We start from the raw sequence: 19,322 nt of genomic DNA on the forward strand, positions 1-19,322 counted from the left end.
TCTGTAGTTTTTACGGAAAAAAACTGGCAGCTGGGGTTACCAGAACAATTCCGTAAAATATACAACAAAACAGTAATTGCTTTTACCGAATAACATGTACATTTTACAGTTTAAACCAGCATATAACACACTGGAGTTCTGTTATATTTACTGGTTTAAACTGTAAAATGTACGTGCTATTCTGAACAACATGTCAATTTTACAGTATAATCCAGTAAATATAACAGTAAATTTCAGTAATATGATATAAAGTTAATTTACCGTCCTATTGAAGTATTAATATCTGTTTTGTACACTGATAACCACCAATCACAGCAGTGATGAGAGTCACATGATCAATCAAAGCTCATCACAAGCAGTTCTTCCACAAGAAAGTTAATACTAATATATATAGAAGCTGCACAGTGTCATTCACACAAACATTAAACACCATCATGGTAACACATGAAATTTTAAAAATGCAATAAACATTAATTTAACAACATTAAATGTAACATAAACCCCTAATGTACATAACTGATTAGAAAAAACGAAGAAAACTATGAAGAAACAAACATAGTTATTTCAACAAAAATACATCAAATGTGAAGTGTCACAGGGAATTGTGGGAATGTCAATTTACGGTTTTTCACTGTAAATTATACAATGAGTTGTTTTTTCACTTTCAAAAACTGTAAATTTAACGGTATGTTACAGTAAAATTACATTAAATGTACCGTTAGATCTATCACAGTTATTTACCGTATATAGTACAGAAACTTTCTGTTAACCAATTAACAGTTTTTCACTGTAGCATTTTTACAGTCTTTTACCGTTAAAATTACGATCATTTTTTACAGTGTATCTTGTCATAGCAACTACAGATTTTCAATTAGCAACTGAGGAATCTTTCATTTGCTCTTTTCTTTAACTTGTTTAAATGACTTTTTTATATATATATTTGTCTTAGATATTGCAACATTAAAAATATTTCATTGTAACAGAAAGCTCTTTTTTTTTTTTTAAATACACAAAATTAAGATAAAATCAAAAAGGGGAGAAAAACAGTAACCATATAATTTATTCATGTGGGGGAACTCACAAACCCTTAACAAATCAGCAGTATTGTTCAGTATGAAAATGGTAGCAACATAAAAAGCCTTATTTCGTAGAAATTGCAATGTCTAAATTTATGGGTGACTGTATGTTGTTGTCCATAGTTGCATGGCTTTGAATGGAACTAATGGCACAATGCATGATGTAGGCACAATTATTTGTTACATTTAAACACAGACTTTACACACACAGCCATATGATCATTGCATCTGACTAAAGTAGGCTAGCCTTCTTCGAAATGGCCTTTTCCACAAACTCAGACACACAATCTGCCCCATGGACACAAACACTCACCATCTCCAAGTTGCTTCTGGAGGGAAGAGCATTCCTACTGATGCTTTTCTGATTAAATAGCCATGCTTCTTCCCAGAGCCTCAAGGCATTACAGCTCAGTCTTTCTTAATTAATTGTACATCAAACACTGAAACAATACATTTAACAAAACATTGGTTCTGGTCCTCAAATTTAATTGGCTGAGCAGTCCAACTGCACTGGGACGCTCCACTATCCAGAAATTGATGTCACTTTGCTTTGCTCTATTCCAGTTGGTGCGCTAATGCTTTGGATTCTGTGGTTCTGTTTTCATTAGCAGAGAAAAACATGAATCAACTGCCAAATTTTACCTGAAATGTGAGTTACTTGATATTAACTGTTTAAAAAATAAAATAAAATTTCACAAGTTTGTTTGCCCATATAATCTTTAAGCTAATAAGGTTAAACGCATTTGGCTTGCTGTCCGCAGTGGAGGGGCCCGAGAAAGCAGCTTCAACTCGAGCTTAGATATACCCCCCAGTGGGACTACTAATGCTTTGATGATGAGTATGGTATCAAGATGCCTAAATTATTTTGGTGGAGTTGGGGAGTTTGGGAGGTGTAGGGATGCCAAAACAGCTGATGCCAGAGCAAGGTGAGCGGCTGCGTATATATATAATCCAGCAGTTAATTGAAAGATTACTGTAGATGTGTTCACTCATCCCGAAATTTCGATGTGAACTTCACTTAATATCAAACTTAATATCAGTTGTGATGTAGTGAATTTTAGTGCTGCAACAACTAATCGATAATCAAAAACAACAAATTTGATTATTGATTAATCGCGTCTAGCGCCGTGCACTGAAAACATTGCCCAATTACATACCTTTACAGTAGTGTGTAGCATTTCTGGGGACAAAACGCTTCTGGAAAATAGCAGATAACACATAGTGTGCTGCAGGAAGTTATCCTAAACATAAGGAATGCTTCAAACAAACATTAAACGCTTCAGACAAAAGCATATATTTTAACGTGGATGGCCTTGTCAGGTGGATACATGTCCTTTAAATGCATCTGAGAATTATTTTCCCAGCACATAACTCCCATTTTACGGTTGTATTCCTGTAAATGTTAGAAAGATTATTCCATTTTGCACACAAGCCTTGTCCAGACATTAAGCAATTCTCCGCTAAACTTCACAGACTTCAGTGAATGAGCGTAGGCCCAGTGAACATTGGGCAGAATGTGGATTTATTTTTTTAATAATGGATTAAAAGTATTGAGTTTTGTATTTTTTCACGAATTAATTAATTATCAAAATAATCATTCAAATAATCATTATTTGAATATTAGCATGGCCATATTGCTCCATATTGCAGTTACTGGTGGCATTCTATTATTTCCCCTTTTTTAGCACATTTTGGTGCCTTGGAAGCAACATCTTATATTCATTCAAACATGAATAATCCTCTAATTGGCAGTAATGAAACTGGCTAATGCTGTAGTTGCAGATGGCAAGAGAACAACCCCATGTCCTGCATACTAATGACTGACTGATATGAGCAAAATAAAGTTTAGACTTTATAGACAGAGTTCATCCTTAAAAACTGGCTAATTTACAGCCGGAGGAAAACACAGAGAGTGTGATCCATCTTCATTACTTTCTTATCAACGTATTCCACAGCCTCTTCTTCTTCCCTGCCTGCTCCCTGCTATCTCAGTGGTCTATTTTTGGCTCCATGATTATTTTTTTTTTTTGTCATTTTGTCTCTGTGTGTTGTACCAAACCTCTTTTAAATGATTCCCCAAGAGCATTTTTTCTCTTGCCTCTGTGTTAGGGACTTCATAAAGACATGGCCTATATATAGTCTATATATAGCCTATATAGTCATTATTTAATAAAAGAAGCCCATATTTCAATATAACGGATGATTTGAAACCAAATTGTGGTCTTATACACAGACCTATACACTTCTAAAAATGGCTACAGAAAGCAAAATCCTAAAGTCTATGTGAGTGAATGGCTATTGTCAAATGTGAAGCTTAAAGCACTTTAAAATAGGGTCTGAAACTTACACATGTGTATATTTATATATATATAAACAGGATGATGTAAGGATTATGGAGCGTTAAAAACTCTCATGTAATGTGTGCTTCATTCATGCTGGTAGCCGGAGGCGCCCTCGCGCAAGAAAGTTCAAGACTCATAGAAATAATAATATTTTATGAGGTTACAAGAATTCCCTTATATGGACAAAGGCATCCAGCTATCACTGTAGCTGAATATAAAGCAGATAAAAAACATTTTGAATGATGAGACATGAAATAAACACACAAATGTGACAATGTATGTTTTATGTGTGTTTTTCAAGCCATTTCGTGTATTTTCATAAGAATGTTATTATACATTATATACATATACATACTGTAAAATTGTAATGGTATTGGTACAGACTACTGGAATTTTGGTATTGTGACATCCCTAATAATAACATTGTTTTTATTATTATAAATTATTATAAATACCTACAAGAAACAAAATTAAGATATTGTACATATGAATTTTAAAATGTGTAAATAAAAATAAGACAAAGTTTATTTTTTTTTTAAAAATAAATGTCTTTGTAATAAATATGTTGTTTTTTATGAGAACTTTATTATATGACCAACAGAGGACCATGTGGGAACATTCTGTTAACGTCCCAAATGTCCTCTTTGTAACATTCTTATGTGACCATAAAATAACCAAAATGGAACATCCCCCTAAAGTCATATAAGGAACCTTGAACTGCAGCACTTTCATAACCAAAAGAGGATGCTTTAGGAATGTCCATAATGTTCTGTAAAGGTTCAGGATTTACGTCACCTTTAGAGAACTTTTAGGGAACGTTGCGCAAGGTCGCGAGAACGTCCCCTCCTACATGGGTAAATGAGGCTAAAGGTGTGACCCTTGTTTAGGCTAAACTAAGATGCCACTCGCCTCGGGTTATTATATTATATTATATTATATTATATTATATTATATTATATTATATTATATTATATTATATTATATTATATTATATTATATTATATTATATTATATTATATTATATTATATTATATTATAGACTCTAATTTTCTTCATTGTATTGAATGGCTTCTCACGTCCTGCTGATCCGCAGATGGTATGGAGGGGAAGACGGCCTTACTCCTGGAAATGAGCCAGTGGAACTCCAATGACCTGGTGGAGCAGATTGAAACACTGGGACACCTGGAGCACTCCAGAGGTAAAACCACCAGGGTCTCCTGAAGACATCTCTCCTACATGTTTTTGTATCATGAACTCATTATATTAATCCTTTAAGGTTCTTTAAGGCTGAATTTACCAGGAGTTGCTTGATGATGTTATTTTATGGCTCATTCATTTTAATACATTTCAACTGACAAGTAAAATTGCTGTGAAAACCGTGGATAATCTAAATGCTGCTCCTCCCTAATTAGTTTACTTTACCCTAAACAGCAGTTTACATTGCAAACAGCTTGTTTAGTGTCTAACTTAAAGTGTGGAATTTCAGTGAAGGGAGAATCAACAGTGACTAATGCTACAGATGCAGCGTAATCACTGTTTTGCTTCTCTAAGCCGTATTAATACCTCAGGACATTCAGTGACTCTACAGCACTATATAACTCTTGTGCAAAATTAACTCCCTTTAGAGAGACACCCTAATGCTGCATGGGAGAATTAGAGTTTCTGTAATGCCGCACGACAGCTACTTTTAAATGAGGACGAGGAGAAATAGGCAGCTCACTTTTTGACACTCATTTTAGAAAAATGTGTTTCATCAGACTGCGAAACAGTCATACCAAGACCAATAAGACCTCATGCAGCATGATCGAGCGACTGATAGAGTTTGTCAGCCACAAACAATGAGTTCAACAGCAGTGTTTGGTTTAGTTGTGTTGAGATGTGAGAAAACAGGGTCTTGAGAGATTCATTTTTATTCTCACTTGTGGAAAAAGGTCTCCATCCATACAGCATGAGAACCCACATTTCCGTTCAATTATACTGTGAATAAAAACACACCTGAGCACAGTAGGCTTAAGAAAACACCAGTGACCTCTCACTAATGAATGAGTATTGCACTGAAGCGAATGAGAGTGGAAAAGCTGTGGATCACATTTGAGCACTGGGACATAACCAATACAAGTTCTGAAAAATAAACAGAATGAGACTTGATCAGGTCAAGAACTACCCAATTATTTGGCCAAGTTTGTGACACAAACTTTAGCCCCACCAACCCACAGACACAATAACACAGACAAAAATTTTGGCACACCTCCTCGTGTTGGCCCATGCATCGAATATGTTGCAACCCCTGTTTTTGCATACCCTGTGATTCCATAAATAGCACAGACAATGCATTTTTCAGCTTCTTTTTCCCGATGGATAATATCTGACATCTTCATTATGCTTACTGAATGTGTGTGTGTGCTCAGGCTGTTGTTTTGATCCTGATTTCTCCAGTGCTATTATACTGTTATTATTAAACAAGCTCATTTACATCTCCAGCAGTCTTCATCAGGCCATCACTGCAGGTGAAATGTAAAATCACAAATGTGAAACCATCTCCTCCAGAGCTAGAATAAATGTAATTATAACTAATTTTACAAATGAACTGTGACTATAATTTATGATGTACCAAACAAGCAGATAAAACTGTACAAACTAGAGTAAAGTTTACTTTGAGTCAAGTGTTGATATTAAATTTGCTATTTAGACTGTATTTATGTTCTGTTGTGCAAAAGTAGTTAGTCTATAGTGGTAGAGAGTTTATTCAGTAAAGTAGGTGGCGACAAGTTTATGATTGAGTCATTTGAATCATTCACTCAACCGATTCATCCATAAACACTGATTAAGTTACTCAACCTTCTTGTTTATTAAGTTATTGTAAACAAGCAATATAACACTCATAATCTTTGGTCTGAATATTACCACGGCTGCGCATTAGCTGCACCAGTCTGAAAGATTTTCTCTCTTTTTAGTGTGAGTTGAGCTTAAAACGCATAATATACTGTATTACATAATTGTTGTCCAATTTTGATAAATAGTTACAGAAGTTTTGGTCTTTCCCAATTCAAATAGAGAAGCTTAAAGTTAGAGTACGCGATTTCAGAGATACACTGATATTTGAAATCAATACAAACATACCCATCCCTTCATTGCTCCACCCCCAAAGTGCACAAACACGCAATGCAAGAGTGGATGTCTCTTTATCATAGCTGAAGCAAAATAATGCTTTGCAAAAAATAAAGCGAAGATGACGAAAGAATGGCAAGGAAGAACAGCATATGAACATATAGTACACGAGTGATACAAGCAAGAGTTTGTTGTTAGTCGCAAGCAACACACCAGCTCCAGACAAACAATGACACTCAAAACTGTCATTGGTTTTGCTATTAGTTTTACTATGTTTTTACAGAATCAAGATATATGTATATGTAAAAACATAGCAAAACCAATGTTACTCACCTTCACTACGGTTCAAGCTGCAGGATTGCTGAATGACTAAAGAAATGTTATAAGCAAGATGGTATAAAACTGTACATTTCTTGTCTATTACCACCCACTTCTACGTATACCAACGACGGAAATAAGCGCAGTTATAATAGCAAAATATTTTGGAGAGCATTGCTATAGTGTGACGATATTGTATTGCAATAGGTAGCACATTGATGTTAATACCGAATCAAAGCGATTAGCACATCATTTGTAATTGAAAGGGTTTTAATAACAATATCTGGTTATGGTTACACTTGAAATAGTTACAAAATAGATGAATGAGATGATAAAATCATTTTCCATTAATTGTACCCAGAATATATGTAAAATGTTACCTTAGAGATAGAGAGAGAGAGAGTGAGCAAGAGAGAGAGAGTGTAGAGAGAAGGAGAGATAGAAGGAGAGATGGAAGGCAGAGCTCAGAGAGGAAGAGCAAAGCCCTCCAAGAAGAAGAGACAAAGAAAAGAGGAGGCAAAGAAAGAGTGCCTCAAGAACAACATTTACAATCTTTTTTTATTCCTTCATTTACAATGAGACTGAGACCCAAATGTGAGACATTCAAACTGACCAATCAGAAGATTGTACTAAACTTCCCCCACCGTACTAAAGGTGTGACAACAAGTAGACCCCTGATGTACACACATCTTGGCCTACTTGGCATTTCCCTATCTGTCAGTCACGTTCAATGTTGCGTCAGAACTAAACTGATGAATTGGGATATCGCCTGAGAGCCCAATCACATTTGAGTGGTAACAAAACGAGCCAATGTGAGATTTGCATCGCAAGCCACTCCCCACGGGCCAGGTATAGAAGGCATTGTGCAAACTCAGACATTAAGCTTTCGCTTTTTCGCTTTTCGCTGCCATGCTTTCCTTGGCCGCCACGAGCGTCGGGCTCAAGTGAAACCCTTCACCATATCCCGAACACTCATGGCTGGATGATTGGTTTCTCAGGGTGGGGCATGCCGAACAGCAGCGTCCCGCTCTGGTCGCTTTCTTCCCGTGCATGAGGAGGTCACAAAGGAAGGCACCTTTTTTTTCTGTCAGAAGCCAGTTCAATGTCTTCTCCGCTCTCACTACCCTTGATGGTGGGGTGGCCAAAGGGTATGTGGAGATCCCCCAGGTGGAGCGTGCAGTTGAGGTGCAGTTATGCCCACAAAATGCTGCCACCTGGCTGGGTCGCCCGCGTCTCCCATCCAAGGCCTGTACGTTCTCTTACAGTGCTGCTGGACAGGCCGCCTCCGCCCTGCATGCTATGGCCCTCCTGTAGGTATATCAGGCCAAAGCACTAAAAGAGCTACACGAAGGTAGTTCTGACACATAGTTAATGCAGGAGATGCACACAGCGATGGACCTCACCCTCAGAGTCACTGCGCGGTACCTTGGGCAGACGATGTCCACACTAGCAGTCCAAGAGCACTATCTCTGGCTGAACCTGGCCGAGATGAAGGAAGTCAACAAAGTTCGCTTTCTCGACTCACCCAGCTCCCAGGCTGACCAGCCACCTGGTGCTTCAGGTCCAGTGGGAAAAGAGCAAACTCTCCCTCGTGCAGAGAATCTCTTTTCTTGGTATGTAGTTGAACTCTGTCGACATGACTGCATCTCACGAATGAGCACGCCTAGTCAGTGCTAAACTGCTTGAATTTGTTCAGGGGCAGGACACTGAAATAGTTTACACTGAAACACTGTCTCCTGGGGCATACGGCAGCTGCAGTAATGCCGCTTGAGTCATATGAGCAGCACACATCGGGTGGTAATCACACAGATCTGTCACTGTTCTTTCAGCCCGTGGTCAGACCTTGCTTTTCTATGGGCAGGATTTCCCATAGAACAAGTGTCCAGGCGTGTTGTTTTCTCAACAGATTCCTCCTCTACGGGCTGGGGTGCTGTATGCGACGGGCATTCAGCCTCGGGCTCCTGGACAGGACCTTGACTGCAGTGGCATATCAATGGTCTCGAGTGCTAGCAGTACTGTTGGCCCTGTTCTGGTTTCTGCCATTGTTGGAGGGAAAGCATATGCTGGTCCGAACGATCAACACGTTGAATGTTGTGTACATCAACCGTCAAGGTGGTCTACTCTCCGTAAGTCACCTGCCATCTCCTCCTATAGAGGTAGAAGCGACTCAGGTCGTTTCATGCCATTCACATCCCTGGCGAGCTCAATCATGCAGCCGAAGAGCTCTCACGACAGCCCACATCCAGGCGAGAGTGGAGACTCCACTCCCGGATGGTCCAGCTGATCTGGGAATGTTTCGGGGCTGCCAGGTTTGCGTCTCTGGAGACGTCCCACTGCCAGTTATTTTATTCCCTGACAGAGGGGACCCTCAGCACGGATCCACTGGCACACAGCTGGCCTCGGGGGCTACGCAAGTAGGTGTTTGCCCCAATAAGCCTGCTCGCACAGACACTGTGAAAGGTCAGGGAGGATGAGGAGCAGGTCTTGATGGTTGCACCTTACTCTTGACTCTTCACTCTTTTGGCATCCTGCATCCAGACCTCTGGAACCCCCACTTGTGGTCTCTGGATAGGACACGGAGGACTGAAGTGGCCTACCCCAAGCAATAGTAGACACTATCACTTCAGCTAGAGGCTCCTCTACGAGGCACGCTTACGCTTTGAAGTAGAGTCTCTTCGTTGGTGTTCTACCTACAGTAAAGACCCCCGTAGATGCCTGATCAATGTTGTGCTTTCTTTCCTACAAGAAGGGGGAGAGCAAAGGCTGTCTCCCTCCACCTTCCGCTATCGCCACACATCACGATGCAGTAGATGGTAAGTCTGTGGGGAAGCACGACCTAGTCATCAGGTTCCTGAAAGGCGCCAGGAGACTGAATCCTCCTCGACCACGCCTTCTCCCCTCTTAATGGCCCTAAAGAGAGCACCCATTGACCCCTTACCTCTTTTGTGATGTCTTTCAGCCGTCTCTTTTTTTCTACAGTGTTTCTTCAAATCTCCCTTTTGCTCACTCTCTCTCCTCCCCCGTCATGAGTGAACACGCCCCTTACTGCTGAGTGTGTTGTGGTGCTTGGTCAGAACCACTTTCAACAGTGTTTCTCAGAAGTCACTTGCTGCTCCTTTAACTTGCTTGACTAGAAATAGCTGTCCAGTTTCGAAAATACAAATATGTGGACTGAGCTTAGGGACTTTGACAGTGCTCTTGAGAGTGGGATATTGCTTAAATAGATGTATATATTAGAAACTGTCTGTACGTTTGTCCACATAAAAAAAAAGTGGTGAGCTGACATGACTTTTAATGGTGTTATTCAGTAAAATGATGTTGGAGTTGGAGCTTAGGGAAAGACTTCACATAAACAGCTTAAGTTTACAAGCAAAGGAAAGACCTATAAAGAAAAAACACCCAGCCCTTTGGATATGAACTCTAATTTAAATCATAAAAAGATTTGATAATGTTAATTACTGAATTGTGGTTTTGAGTGCCATTCAGATTTAAAGGAAAATGACTCTCTAACTGCTATTTGTCTCTTTCTATTCACCCTCTCTTGTTTGTCTGGAGGTTTCTTGCATTATTCATTAATACCCATTTTCTCCAGCCCCACACAGAGCCACATACAGATGCAGACTGTCTTGCTGTTTTAATCCTGAGACAGTTTGGGCATAGCCTCTAGCAGTGTGAGCAGTGATTCCTTGTGAGGTTGACATTGACTGGCAAAGAGCAGTTGAGTTCTGACAGAAAACATTTAGTGCTCTTTGAAAAGGCTAAATAATGGGCCAATTACAATATTAGTTAATATTATTTTACCTGCAGTTCTGCACCAGTTCAAATTAAATATTGTCCTCAAAAGAGAGTATATTATAGGTTATTCTTGGGAGGAAAACTTGAGAAATTGAGAGAGCTTACATTGCAAACTATAGTGTGGTGACATAGTGGACTTTCGTGACATGCTGGATGTTTTTAACTCACACACACTCACTTATTCCAATTATGAGCAAACAATGCACTGTGCAATATAGCTTTATGTATTTGTAAAAAGTTGGACTTTACAATCAAGTTTTATTTTGTATTTTCATTACACAATTTATGAATATTTTTTATGAATATTTATATTACAAATGATTAATATTTGATACAAATCCCAGGAATCCCAAAACAGATCCTCACTTCAATTATACTCTTTTCTGCAACATGCCACAATGTTTCTAAAAGCCACAGATGTGAAGTGACAATTAAAGAGACATTTCACACAACATTTCATAAATAGATAAGCTGTTGTAACTTTCCCCCCAAACCCAAGTGCAATCACTTTCAAATTACTGTAGAGCAGTGTATCCCCTCCCCCTCCCCCTGACTCGAGGTTGCCAGATAGGCTGCAGGATCCAGCAGGAACTTAACACGTTTGTAGTTGCAGCTTTGGTAACTAGAGCAAAGCTGGCAACCCGGATGCCGAAACACTACTGACTTCGTGATTGGTAGATAGGTGGAGGGTGGGGCATCAGGCCAAAACACAACATGACAACATCAACATCAGTTGAGGGCTGCAACTATCACTTTTAAATGACAATATCCTGGCCAGACTACTGTTGTCAGTGATATAAGTATTTGAAATGAACATGATTTCTTAATGTCTAGTGACATATCAGGGCCATTTTATGATTAATTGAAATACATTTCTTACATACAGCTCCTTTAAATCCTGAATAGTTTTCACAATGGTCAAATAAAGAAAAAGAGTTTTGAATAAGCTATAAAGTACACTCATAACTTAATATATATATATATATATATATATATATATGCTTCAATTCAATTTAAGGAAAGAAAACAAGTACTTTGTACAAATTTATGTATACACAATGCTATTGTACGTAGCTTTATCTGTAAATAAAGAGTGAGAGAGTGCAATAACTAGTAGCACTTTGCCAATTTGTGGAAGAGAGAACAGGAAGTACGACTTCTTCTTAGAGAAGTACGACTGTCCCATCAGTCATCAATAAGATGGATGGTTTGAGGTGGAAATTGCTGCCTCACTGCAGAGCACCAACTCTCTCTCTCTAATTGATCACTAGAGAGCCTGTACAGGCTGCGGCATCCTCGATGTGCGCCACAGAGCAGTGTGGATGGTTTGGAAGACATGGAGGTTAGTCCTCATTCCCTCTTCTAATTACATTGAATTATTCTTTCAGTTTTTACTCATTTCATCTCTTTCACTCTCCTGCAGAGGAAATGCAGGACACAATTACTCATCCTGGTGATTCATGGAGGTCATATCTTGGATTCTGGAGGTGGTGACCCTGGAGGGAAGGCGGGTGATGCTGCCACTTTGGCGTCCGTGTTGGAGCGTGTGGCTCGGGCACACTTCCAAGCGGCAGCAGACAGCATGCTGGTTAGACTGGTGCCTTGCACGCCCGTGTGTGCTGATGCCTTCTCCCTGGTCTCAAAGTAAGATGTTGAAACAAAAATGTAAAGACCAAATATGCTAATTCTTCGTAATGATTATGTTCATGCTGAAACACTCATGCTAGCTCGGTAACTCTTACCTCAGTTAAAGTTTAGCCTTGGATGAGTTTTCATTGTCAAGAATTACAGACTTTCACCTGACAGTTTAATGGCGCACTTAGTAATTTTTACTCATATAAAGTGTCTGGTTTAGCATTGGTCGTTCACACCTCAGATTTGAAAAAGACTCAAGAAATGACTGTGGAAAGCTGTGGAAAAGTGGGAGTGTAGAAGTTGGGAAGAGGGGAGACAACAACCAATAAAACACAGACCTGCAACACACTATATGCAGACAAATGAATAGTAAAATGTGAGCGGAGAAAAAAACAAACAAACAACAGTTGGGGGCACTTTAATATATTTTAAAAATATAATGACAATAAACTCACAAATATCTTATCATTAGAGACTACTAACAACTATCATAAAAAATAAAATATGTTTTGATAAATTATTCTTAAAAAACTTCTATATGGTCTATATGAAAAATGAGAAAGAACATTTAAAAGTTCTAATTATATTTTCATTACGTCTATGAGAACACCAAATGATAAACATCAGTTTAACACAGAAAGAATAAAGGCACAGTTACTTTTTTGTCCATTCTTCTTAGAATTTTCTGTCTACATTATCTGTGTATCAGAATAATTCATCATGCAAACACGTTCATGATCAGGCATACTGCTCAGTGTCCTTATTTGCACATATATACTTTGAAGAAGACTTGATGAAATATGAGCACATACACAGTGCTGCTTCATGTTTGGAGTATAGGAAATGTGTCCATAAAAACTTGAAGCATGCTTTATTGAACTTTATTCTTGTACAAACAGACGCTGTATTAAAGTGTGCAAACACAGCTCAAGCGTCACTATAGGAAGCAGAAAGTGTCCGACTTCACGTCTCCGTTACATTCAGCCGCAGCCGATGTCGAACACACCTATTGACTCTAATGAGACGGTTCTTCTCAGTGAGTCAAAACCATACAGCTTGAGAAATATTGTCCAACCAATTCCCAAACTAAGAGCTGGTACTTTTTAGTGAGTAAACCATGCTGCATGACCAGTGTAGTCCAACAAATTATTCTGATGAGCCAATTCTTTTTAGTGAGTCAATCTTGTACAGCACGACTAGTGTAGTCCTACCAAGTTACATATAAATTACTCATACTTTTAGTGAATCAAAACCATACAGCATTCCCGATTCCGAATGATGGTTCTTTTTAGCGAATCAAACATATACAGTTCAAGACTAATATTTTTAAATCTGGCTGTTCGTATGGCAATTTGTAGAAAGATACACATTAATAGTTTTGTTAGTATATTATCAACCTAACAAGAATTTGTAAGATTTTCTACTAAAATGTTTGGCAATGGAATTCCATTTCTTCCTTCCTTTTTGTTACTCAAAACTACAACATAGAATTGTTAATGGAACCTTGTTTGTTAAATTCCTTAAGATGCCCATTCCAATCCATGAACCTTTATTGACTGTCTCAGATGCCAAGATTTTAGAATCTCAAGCTCTTACCTGACCATTTAAATTCTCAAATGATATGCACAACTCTAACTGACAGTTAAATGAACCTATTGATCTGCCCTTTGGAGTCATGCTAAGCTGCCTGCTCGAACATTTCAGATCAGAGAGTCTTGTAAATGAAAATGTCTTCTAAAGACTTTGGAACCCTGGGGGGAAATTTTCATTTCTATGTAAAACGTTCAGTTGTTTCCAGAGAACCACAAAGGTTAATTTACTTCCATTAAATGATGAAATAAATTTCATCATACAAAGAGGTTGAAATGTGTCAGAATTGTGTCTCTGTCAGAAACACTGGAGCAGGAGCACATAAGGCCACATGCCTAGTCAAAGCACAGTGAATTTTACATGATGACATTGGACATTTTCTTTGTAGCCTCTTGCCAGTTTTCCATTTCTGAGCTGAAGGGAACATTCAGACAAGAATTATAATGATTTTGGTCATGAACTATACAGAAAATAAAACTCATTGCTGATAAAAAAAAGCTCAATTATCATGCGCAAGACAACCTTTTTCCATGATTTTTTTCTCCTTTACTCAATTATTTGTTCCGTCTATTTTAAAGGACTCACCTGTTTAGCAATCAATCTGTGTCTGATGACACAACTTCCATCATTGTCTCATAGGAACAGCTGTCGCTGTTGATGTAGGCAAAAGGAAATCATTAAAAAATATTTAACAGCTCCGCTCTATTAATCAAACTACCACATTCTGTGACAGGAAACTGGCCTGATTAAAGATAGAGGAGCTTTAGTATGCTAATTAGACATCCTGCTCTTTCAGATATCGAGACAGGGATGACCTGATCTCCACCTCTGAACTGTCCTTTAAAGCACATTTGGCTAAAAATACATCTAAATCAATTTGCATATCAAATTTGCATATCAAATTTATAGGCAACATTCGGTATCTCAAAATGTATCTGAATATGACATTAACATCAGACATTGTACAAGATGTATATACATTGAACAACAGTAGAACTATATGTAATGTCACAGGTTGTTTTGGTTTCATGTTGTTTCATGTCACAGTCATGTCACTGTCTTGTCATGTGATTCCCTTTTCTAGTCTTGTGATCCTGCCATGTGTTCTGTCTTGACATTGGTTGATTGTCTTGATTGTGTTCACAGGTGTCCCTTGTCTTGTCATTTAGCCTTGTGTATTTAAGCCCTCAGTTTTTGTAGAATAACCTGCACTTGAATGATTACATATAACAGATTAAGATAGTAGTCTATATACTAACCTAAACCACTCTTGAAAAGTATGAATTATACTGCATTAGATGACAAAATATCAAATCAAGTGGCATCTGCAAACAAATTATAGCTTTTCTGGCATTTTTTATTACTTTTTACAAACTTGTATTAAAGTGTTTTTTAGTCAGTTACCAGATATAAGGTATTATCCATCGCAAACATGTCATTGCATTCATTTGAAAGAAATGAGCCAGTTCTTTTTAGTGAATCAAGCTCCACTCTATACACTCCAGTGTAGTGTAATCGATTCCCAAACGTATGACTGTTATGAGATGTTAGTGAATCAAAGCCATACATCATGACCATTGTAATCCAAACTATTCCTAAACGAATGACAGTCGTTTGCTTTTGAAGTTTCTTTAAGTTTGTATGTGAAGTTTGTTTGTGAAGTATACAATCTAAAACAATCAGATTTGACCTGGCGGTTTTTTCTAGCACTTATTATTCTTGGGTGGAAATTGCATAAGACAGTCTGAGAAAGCTGCTAGACAAATAGATTTATCAGACTCTCCACAGCAGTACTTACATAACACTGTGCATTGTTGCATCATCACATGGGGCAGGTGATAAAAATTAACATGACAGGAAACAGGAACTCAAAACAAGAGCACAAAAAAACAATCAAAGGGGTGCTAAAGGACATCCTTAGTGACACAGTACAGAAAATTGAAACTTCATGTAAAAATGTGCACAGTGCAAGAGGTTAGCTATTCAAACATTTTGTCCCATCAAGAATTTTCCCTTTTGTCTGCCTGTAGTTTGAATCCATACAGCTACGATGAAACCTGTGTGTCCAGCAGTGTGGATCATTTGCCGCTGGCCGCTCTTCCCATACTTGCCATCGCTGCCCCTCATTACCAGAATGCTGTAGCAGCAGTCATTGCTCAGGCCAATCAGGTTTACCGAAACTTCCTTCAGTCCCCAGAGGGTTTGGGCTTCACAGGACAGGTAAACATATTGGTTATTGGCCAATATTAGCAATATATATATTTAAAAATATATGTATATATATATATATATATATATATATATATATATATATATATATATATATATATATATATATATATGTATATAAATTTGTTTTTTAATTTAATGTATTATTGGTGTGCATTGTTTGATAGGTCATTTGATAGGTCATACTCATTCCTCTACTCTTACATGTAGATTACCTTTGCTGTCATCTAACAATCATGTAAGACCGAAATTCCTGATAAGACCGAACACAGACACTTTCACAAACACAGATACCATGCAATAAATCAATATATCTGCAAATCCAGAGAAGAGATCTTAAAGCAGGGGCACAGAAATCCATTTGCCTAATCTTCTCTGCTCACCCATCCTGAACCCCTCTCTTCCTACTCCTTTTCTTTTCACCCTGGCTGAAAGATCACTAAGAATGTCCATATACCAAATATTATGTGTCTTGTTAATCACTTGCTTTTTACCTTTCATATTTGGGATCATTTAAATGTCTCAGTGCGATTGGTAAAATGATCTCACTCTCAATTTCACAGCAGTCACTTGTATTATGGGAAAGATTGAAATCTTTGGTCCTGTTTACACCTGGTATTAAGATGCGTTTTGTTTACTCGGATCACAAGTAGATGAGGGAGACACATACCCGTTTACACCTGGTGCTTCATTCCGTCTCTTTTGTCCACTTTCAACCACTTCTGTCCTGATTTCTTCAAGGGGAGGGTCTATGTGCAGGTAAATGTATGGGATTTTTCAGATCTTTCGATCTAATGGATGAAATAATCTTGTGCAATTTACATATGAACTCACTGAAGATGACAGAAAAACACACAGAGAGCATCAGCTTTCATGTTTGCTCTGATAGCCATAAGACCACGCCGAATGCAGTGAGTGTGTGTTAGAAATCAGGAATGGTAAGAGAACATTGTGTTTGGTACATTTTTCGTCTTCAAACCCGACTTGGGTCTCCTACAGGTTAAGTTTAAATCCCGTCTGACTAGCACACTTCCGATAATGTTTACGCATTAGGTCAGTAGACAGAGAGTATGCAGTCTTTTGTGTCTGTTCGAATACATTCGACATGAGCGTTTACCCTACGAAAGCAATCCGGTTGAATGTGTTTTCGACTACCTTTGGAAGTGGTCAAAAGTGGACAAGCTCAAAACGTTTTAGACCTAGTTTCATAGGTTGCGCCTGAAATCGCATACTCTCTTGAGTAGGTACTTATTTTGAATAAGTAATTACTTATCGTCCGCTAAAAAAAGTATGTTCTATAGTATGCATGTGTGTAGTATGAATGTAATTCGGACGTATTGTTTTTTTGTTGGCATTATCACGTGACCTACCAGCGTCAGTTGCGTCGCTTCACTGTCATTCACAAATTCTCTCCCGTGGCCTCATGGGATAGTAAAGTGTCTATCATATGGACACTTCAGTATTTTCGCCGGAAGAAGTAGGTCGCCCAGGTACTTTTTTGCCTACTCTTTAAAGAGTGCTGTGAATTCGGATGGACTACTTTTGTCACATACTGTTTTTCACCTATAGTAGGGAAGTATGTGATTTCGGATGCAGCCAAAGGTCGTTTCTCAATATGCGAACGTTCTTGTCTGTACTTGTGTTCTTGTGTACTTGTGAAACGTCATCAGTCGCTGCCCAAGTACTGTTCCAATTCAAAGTTCACATCTAGCCAAGTCCAGTTCAAATCCCTGGATGTGTTCTTGATCTGCCCCTTTTACCGAGGATGCATCGAGAGGTGACTTGAGACAGCCAGGTATCCCAGAATGCATCTCGCACCAACCAGCAAGCGTCAATAGCAGAGGAGAAAACCCGCATACTATCAAAATACTACTGTTAGGCGAGAATGTATTTGTTTAAAGCTCAAATCTGTGGTTTATTTATAAAGATAGCGCCTATTTGAAAAATGTATCTGACGTTTTTGGAGTTTTGAGATCCAGGCAATCACTGTGCATTCAACGCTCATTAACCCCGACTGGAATAGCTTTTCCTCTGCTTGTCCTTCTGATGTTTGCCGCTGACTCTGATGTCTCTAGTCTAGTGGTTAAACATTATATAATTCGTCTTGTGTATATCTAATGGTCGATTTTTGGTCTCATTAATCTATAGTTTGTTCCATGGCAAATCGTTTTGTCTGAGGGCGAAGTGAAGTTTCATAACTTTATATATTTAGGCTATTTAACTTTAACTTTGTTGCCTGTTAGAGAGCTGACTTATGTTTGACTGAATTGTTTGCTTTATTTCTCATTGTATAGCTTCTTATATATTATTTCAAATATATATTATATATTTCTTTAGATTGACTTCACCAGCCTGATGATGTGTAGCAGAAGCTGATGCTTTACTAACATCCAAGAATTCAGCTAACATAAAAATAGCATTTCAACATGGTAATAAAGTATCTTTAAGGTTTTCTTGTTTTAAATAAGAAATGTAGTGAAAATCACAAACATTGTTTACACATTTTGAGTTGAAATGTCAATGAGCGGAATTAAATTGATAGTTCATCCACAATGAAAATTCTGTCTGATATCTGAGAGAAAATTTTAATGATATCTGAGAGATTTCTGTCTTTTTATTGAAAGTCTACCCAAAACAGTTTAAAGACTTAGAGTTAAAATAATTATAAAGAGATCGTAAAATAAATCCATATGAATCGAGCATCTTCATCCAAGTCCTCTGAAGAGACATGATCATTTTATATGATTAACATATTTACTTTAGGCATTTTTTCCACATAAGCATTGATCAGTAAACATAAACAGAAGCACAATTGTACTTGCTTGACACGTGAGAAAAAAACTCATTGGTTCTTGCGAAGCTCAAATGTCCTGCGTAACACGTGAGAATGAACCTCATTGGTCAAGCAAGCATACATGAGCTTTCATGACCAAATTTGAGTGCTGTAAACATTGATTGCTGATCAATGTTAATATGTGAATAAAATCCTAAATTAAATATGTTCATCATTTAAAGTGATTGTGTCTCTTCAGAAGACTTGGATTAAGCTGGCTCAATTCATACGGATTAACTTTATGATCTGTGGATAGATCTTCAATGAAGGGACAGAAATCTCTCAGATTTCAGTTCTGTTTCAAAAATGAACGAAAGTCTTGTGGATTTGGGACAACATGAGCGTGAGTAAATGATGACAATATTTCATTTTTTGGGTGAACTAAACCTTTAAGAG

The 19,322-nt window shown here is 37.9% G+C and overlaps 1 protein-coding gene across 4 annotated transcripts in view; it reads left to right on the forward strand.

The window, feature by feature from the left end:
• plrdgb (PITP-less RdgB-like protein) overlaps nt 1–19,322 on the forward strand; it is a 98,511-nt gene that overhangs the window by 32,575 nt on the left and 46,614 nt on the right. For all 4 annotated transcript variants that reach the window (XR_014609263.1, XM_084137146.1, XM_084137145.1 and 1 more), the window contains 4 exons: nt 4,512–4,616; nt 11,911–11,981; nt 12,063–12,283; nt 15,895–16,084. Coding sequence is in view for 3 of the 4 variants with exons in the window: in XM_084137146.1 (XP_083993272.1) it covers nt 4,512–4,616; nt 11,911–11,981; nt 12,063–12,283; nt 15,895–16,084 (587 nt within the window). In the remaining variant the exon portion in view is untranslated. The remainder of the gene's footprint in view (nt 1–4,511; nt 4,617–11,910; nt 11,982–12,062; nt 12,284–15,894; nt 16,085–19,322) is intronic.

The sequence above is a fragment of the Abramis brama genome (genome assembly GCF_963993115.1).
Source record: "Abramis brama genome assembly, chromosome: 15".
In the NCBI taxonomy this organism is placed as follows: domain Eukaryota; kingdom Metazoa; phylum Chordata; class Actinopteri; order Cypriniformes; family Leuciscidae; genus Abramis; species Abramis brama.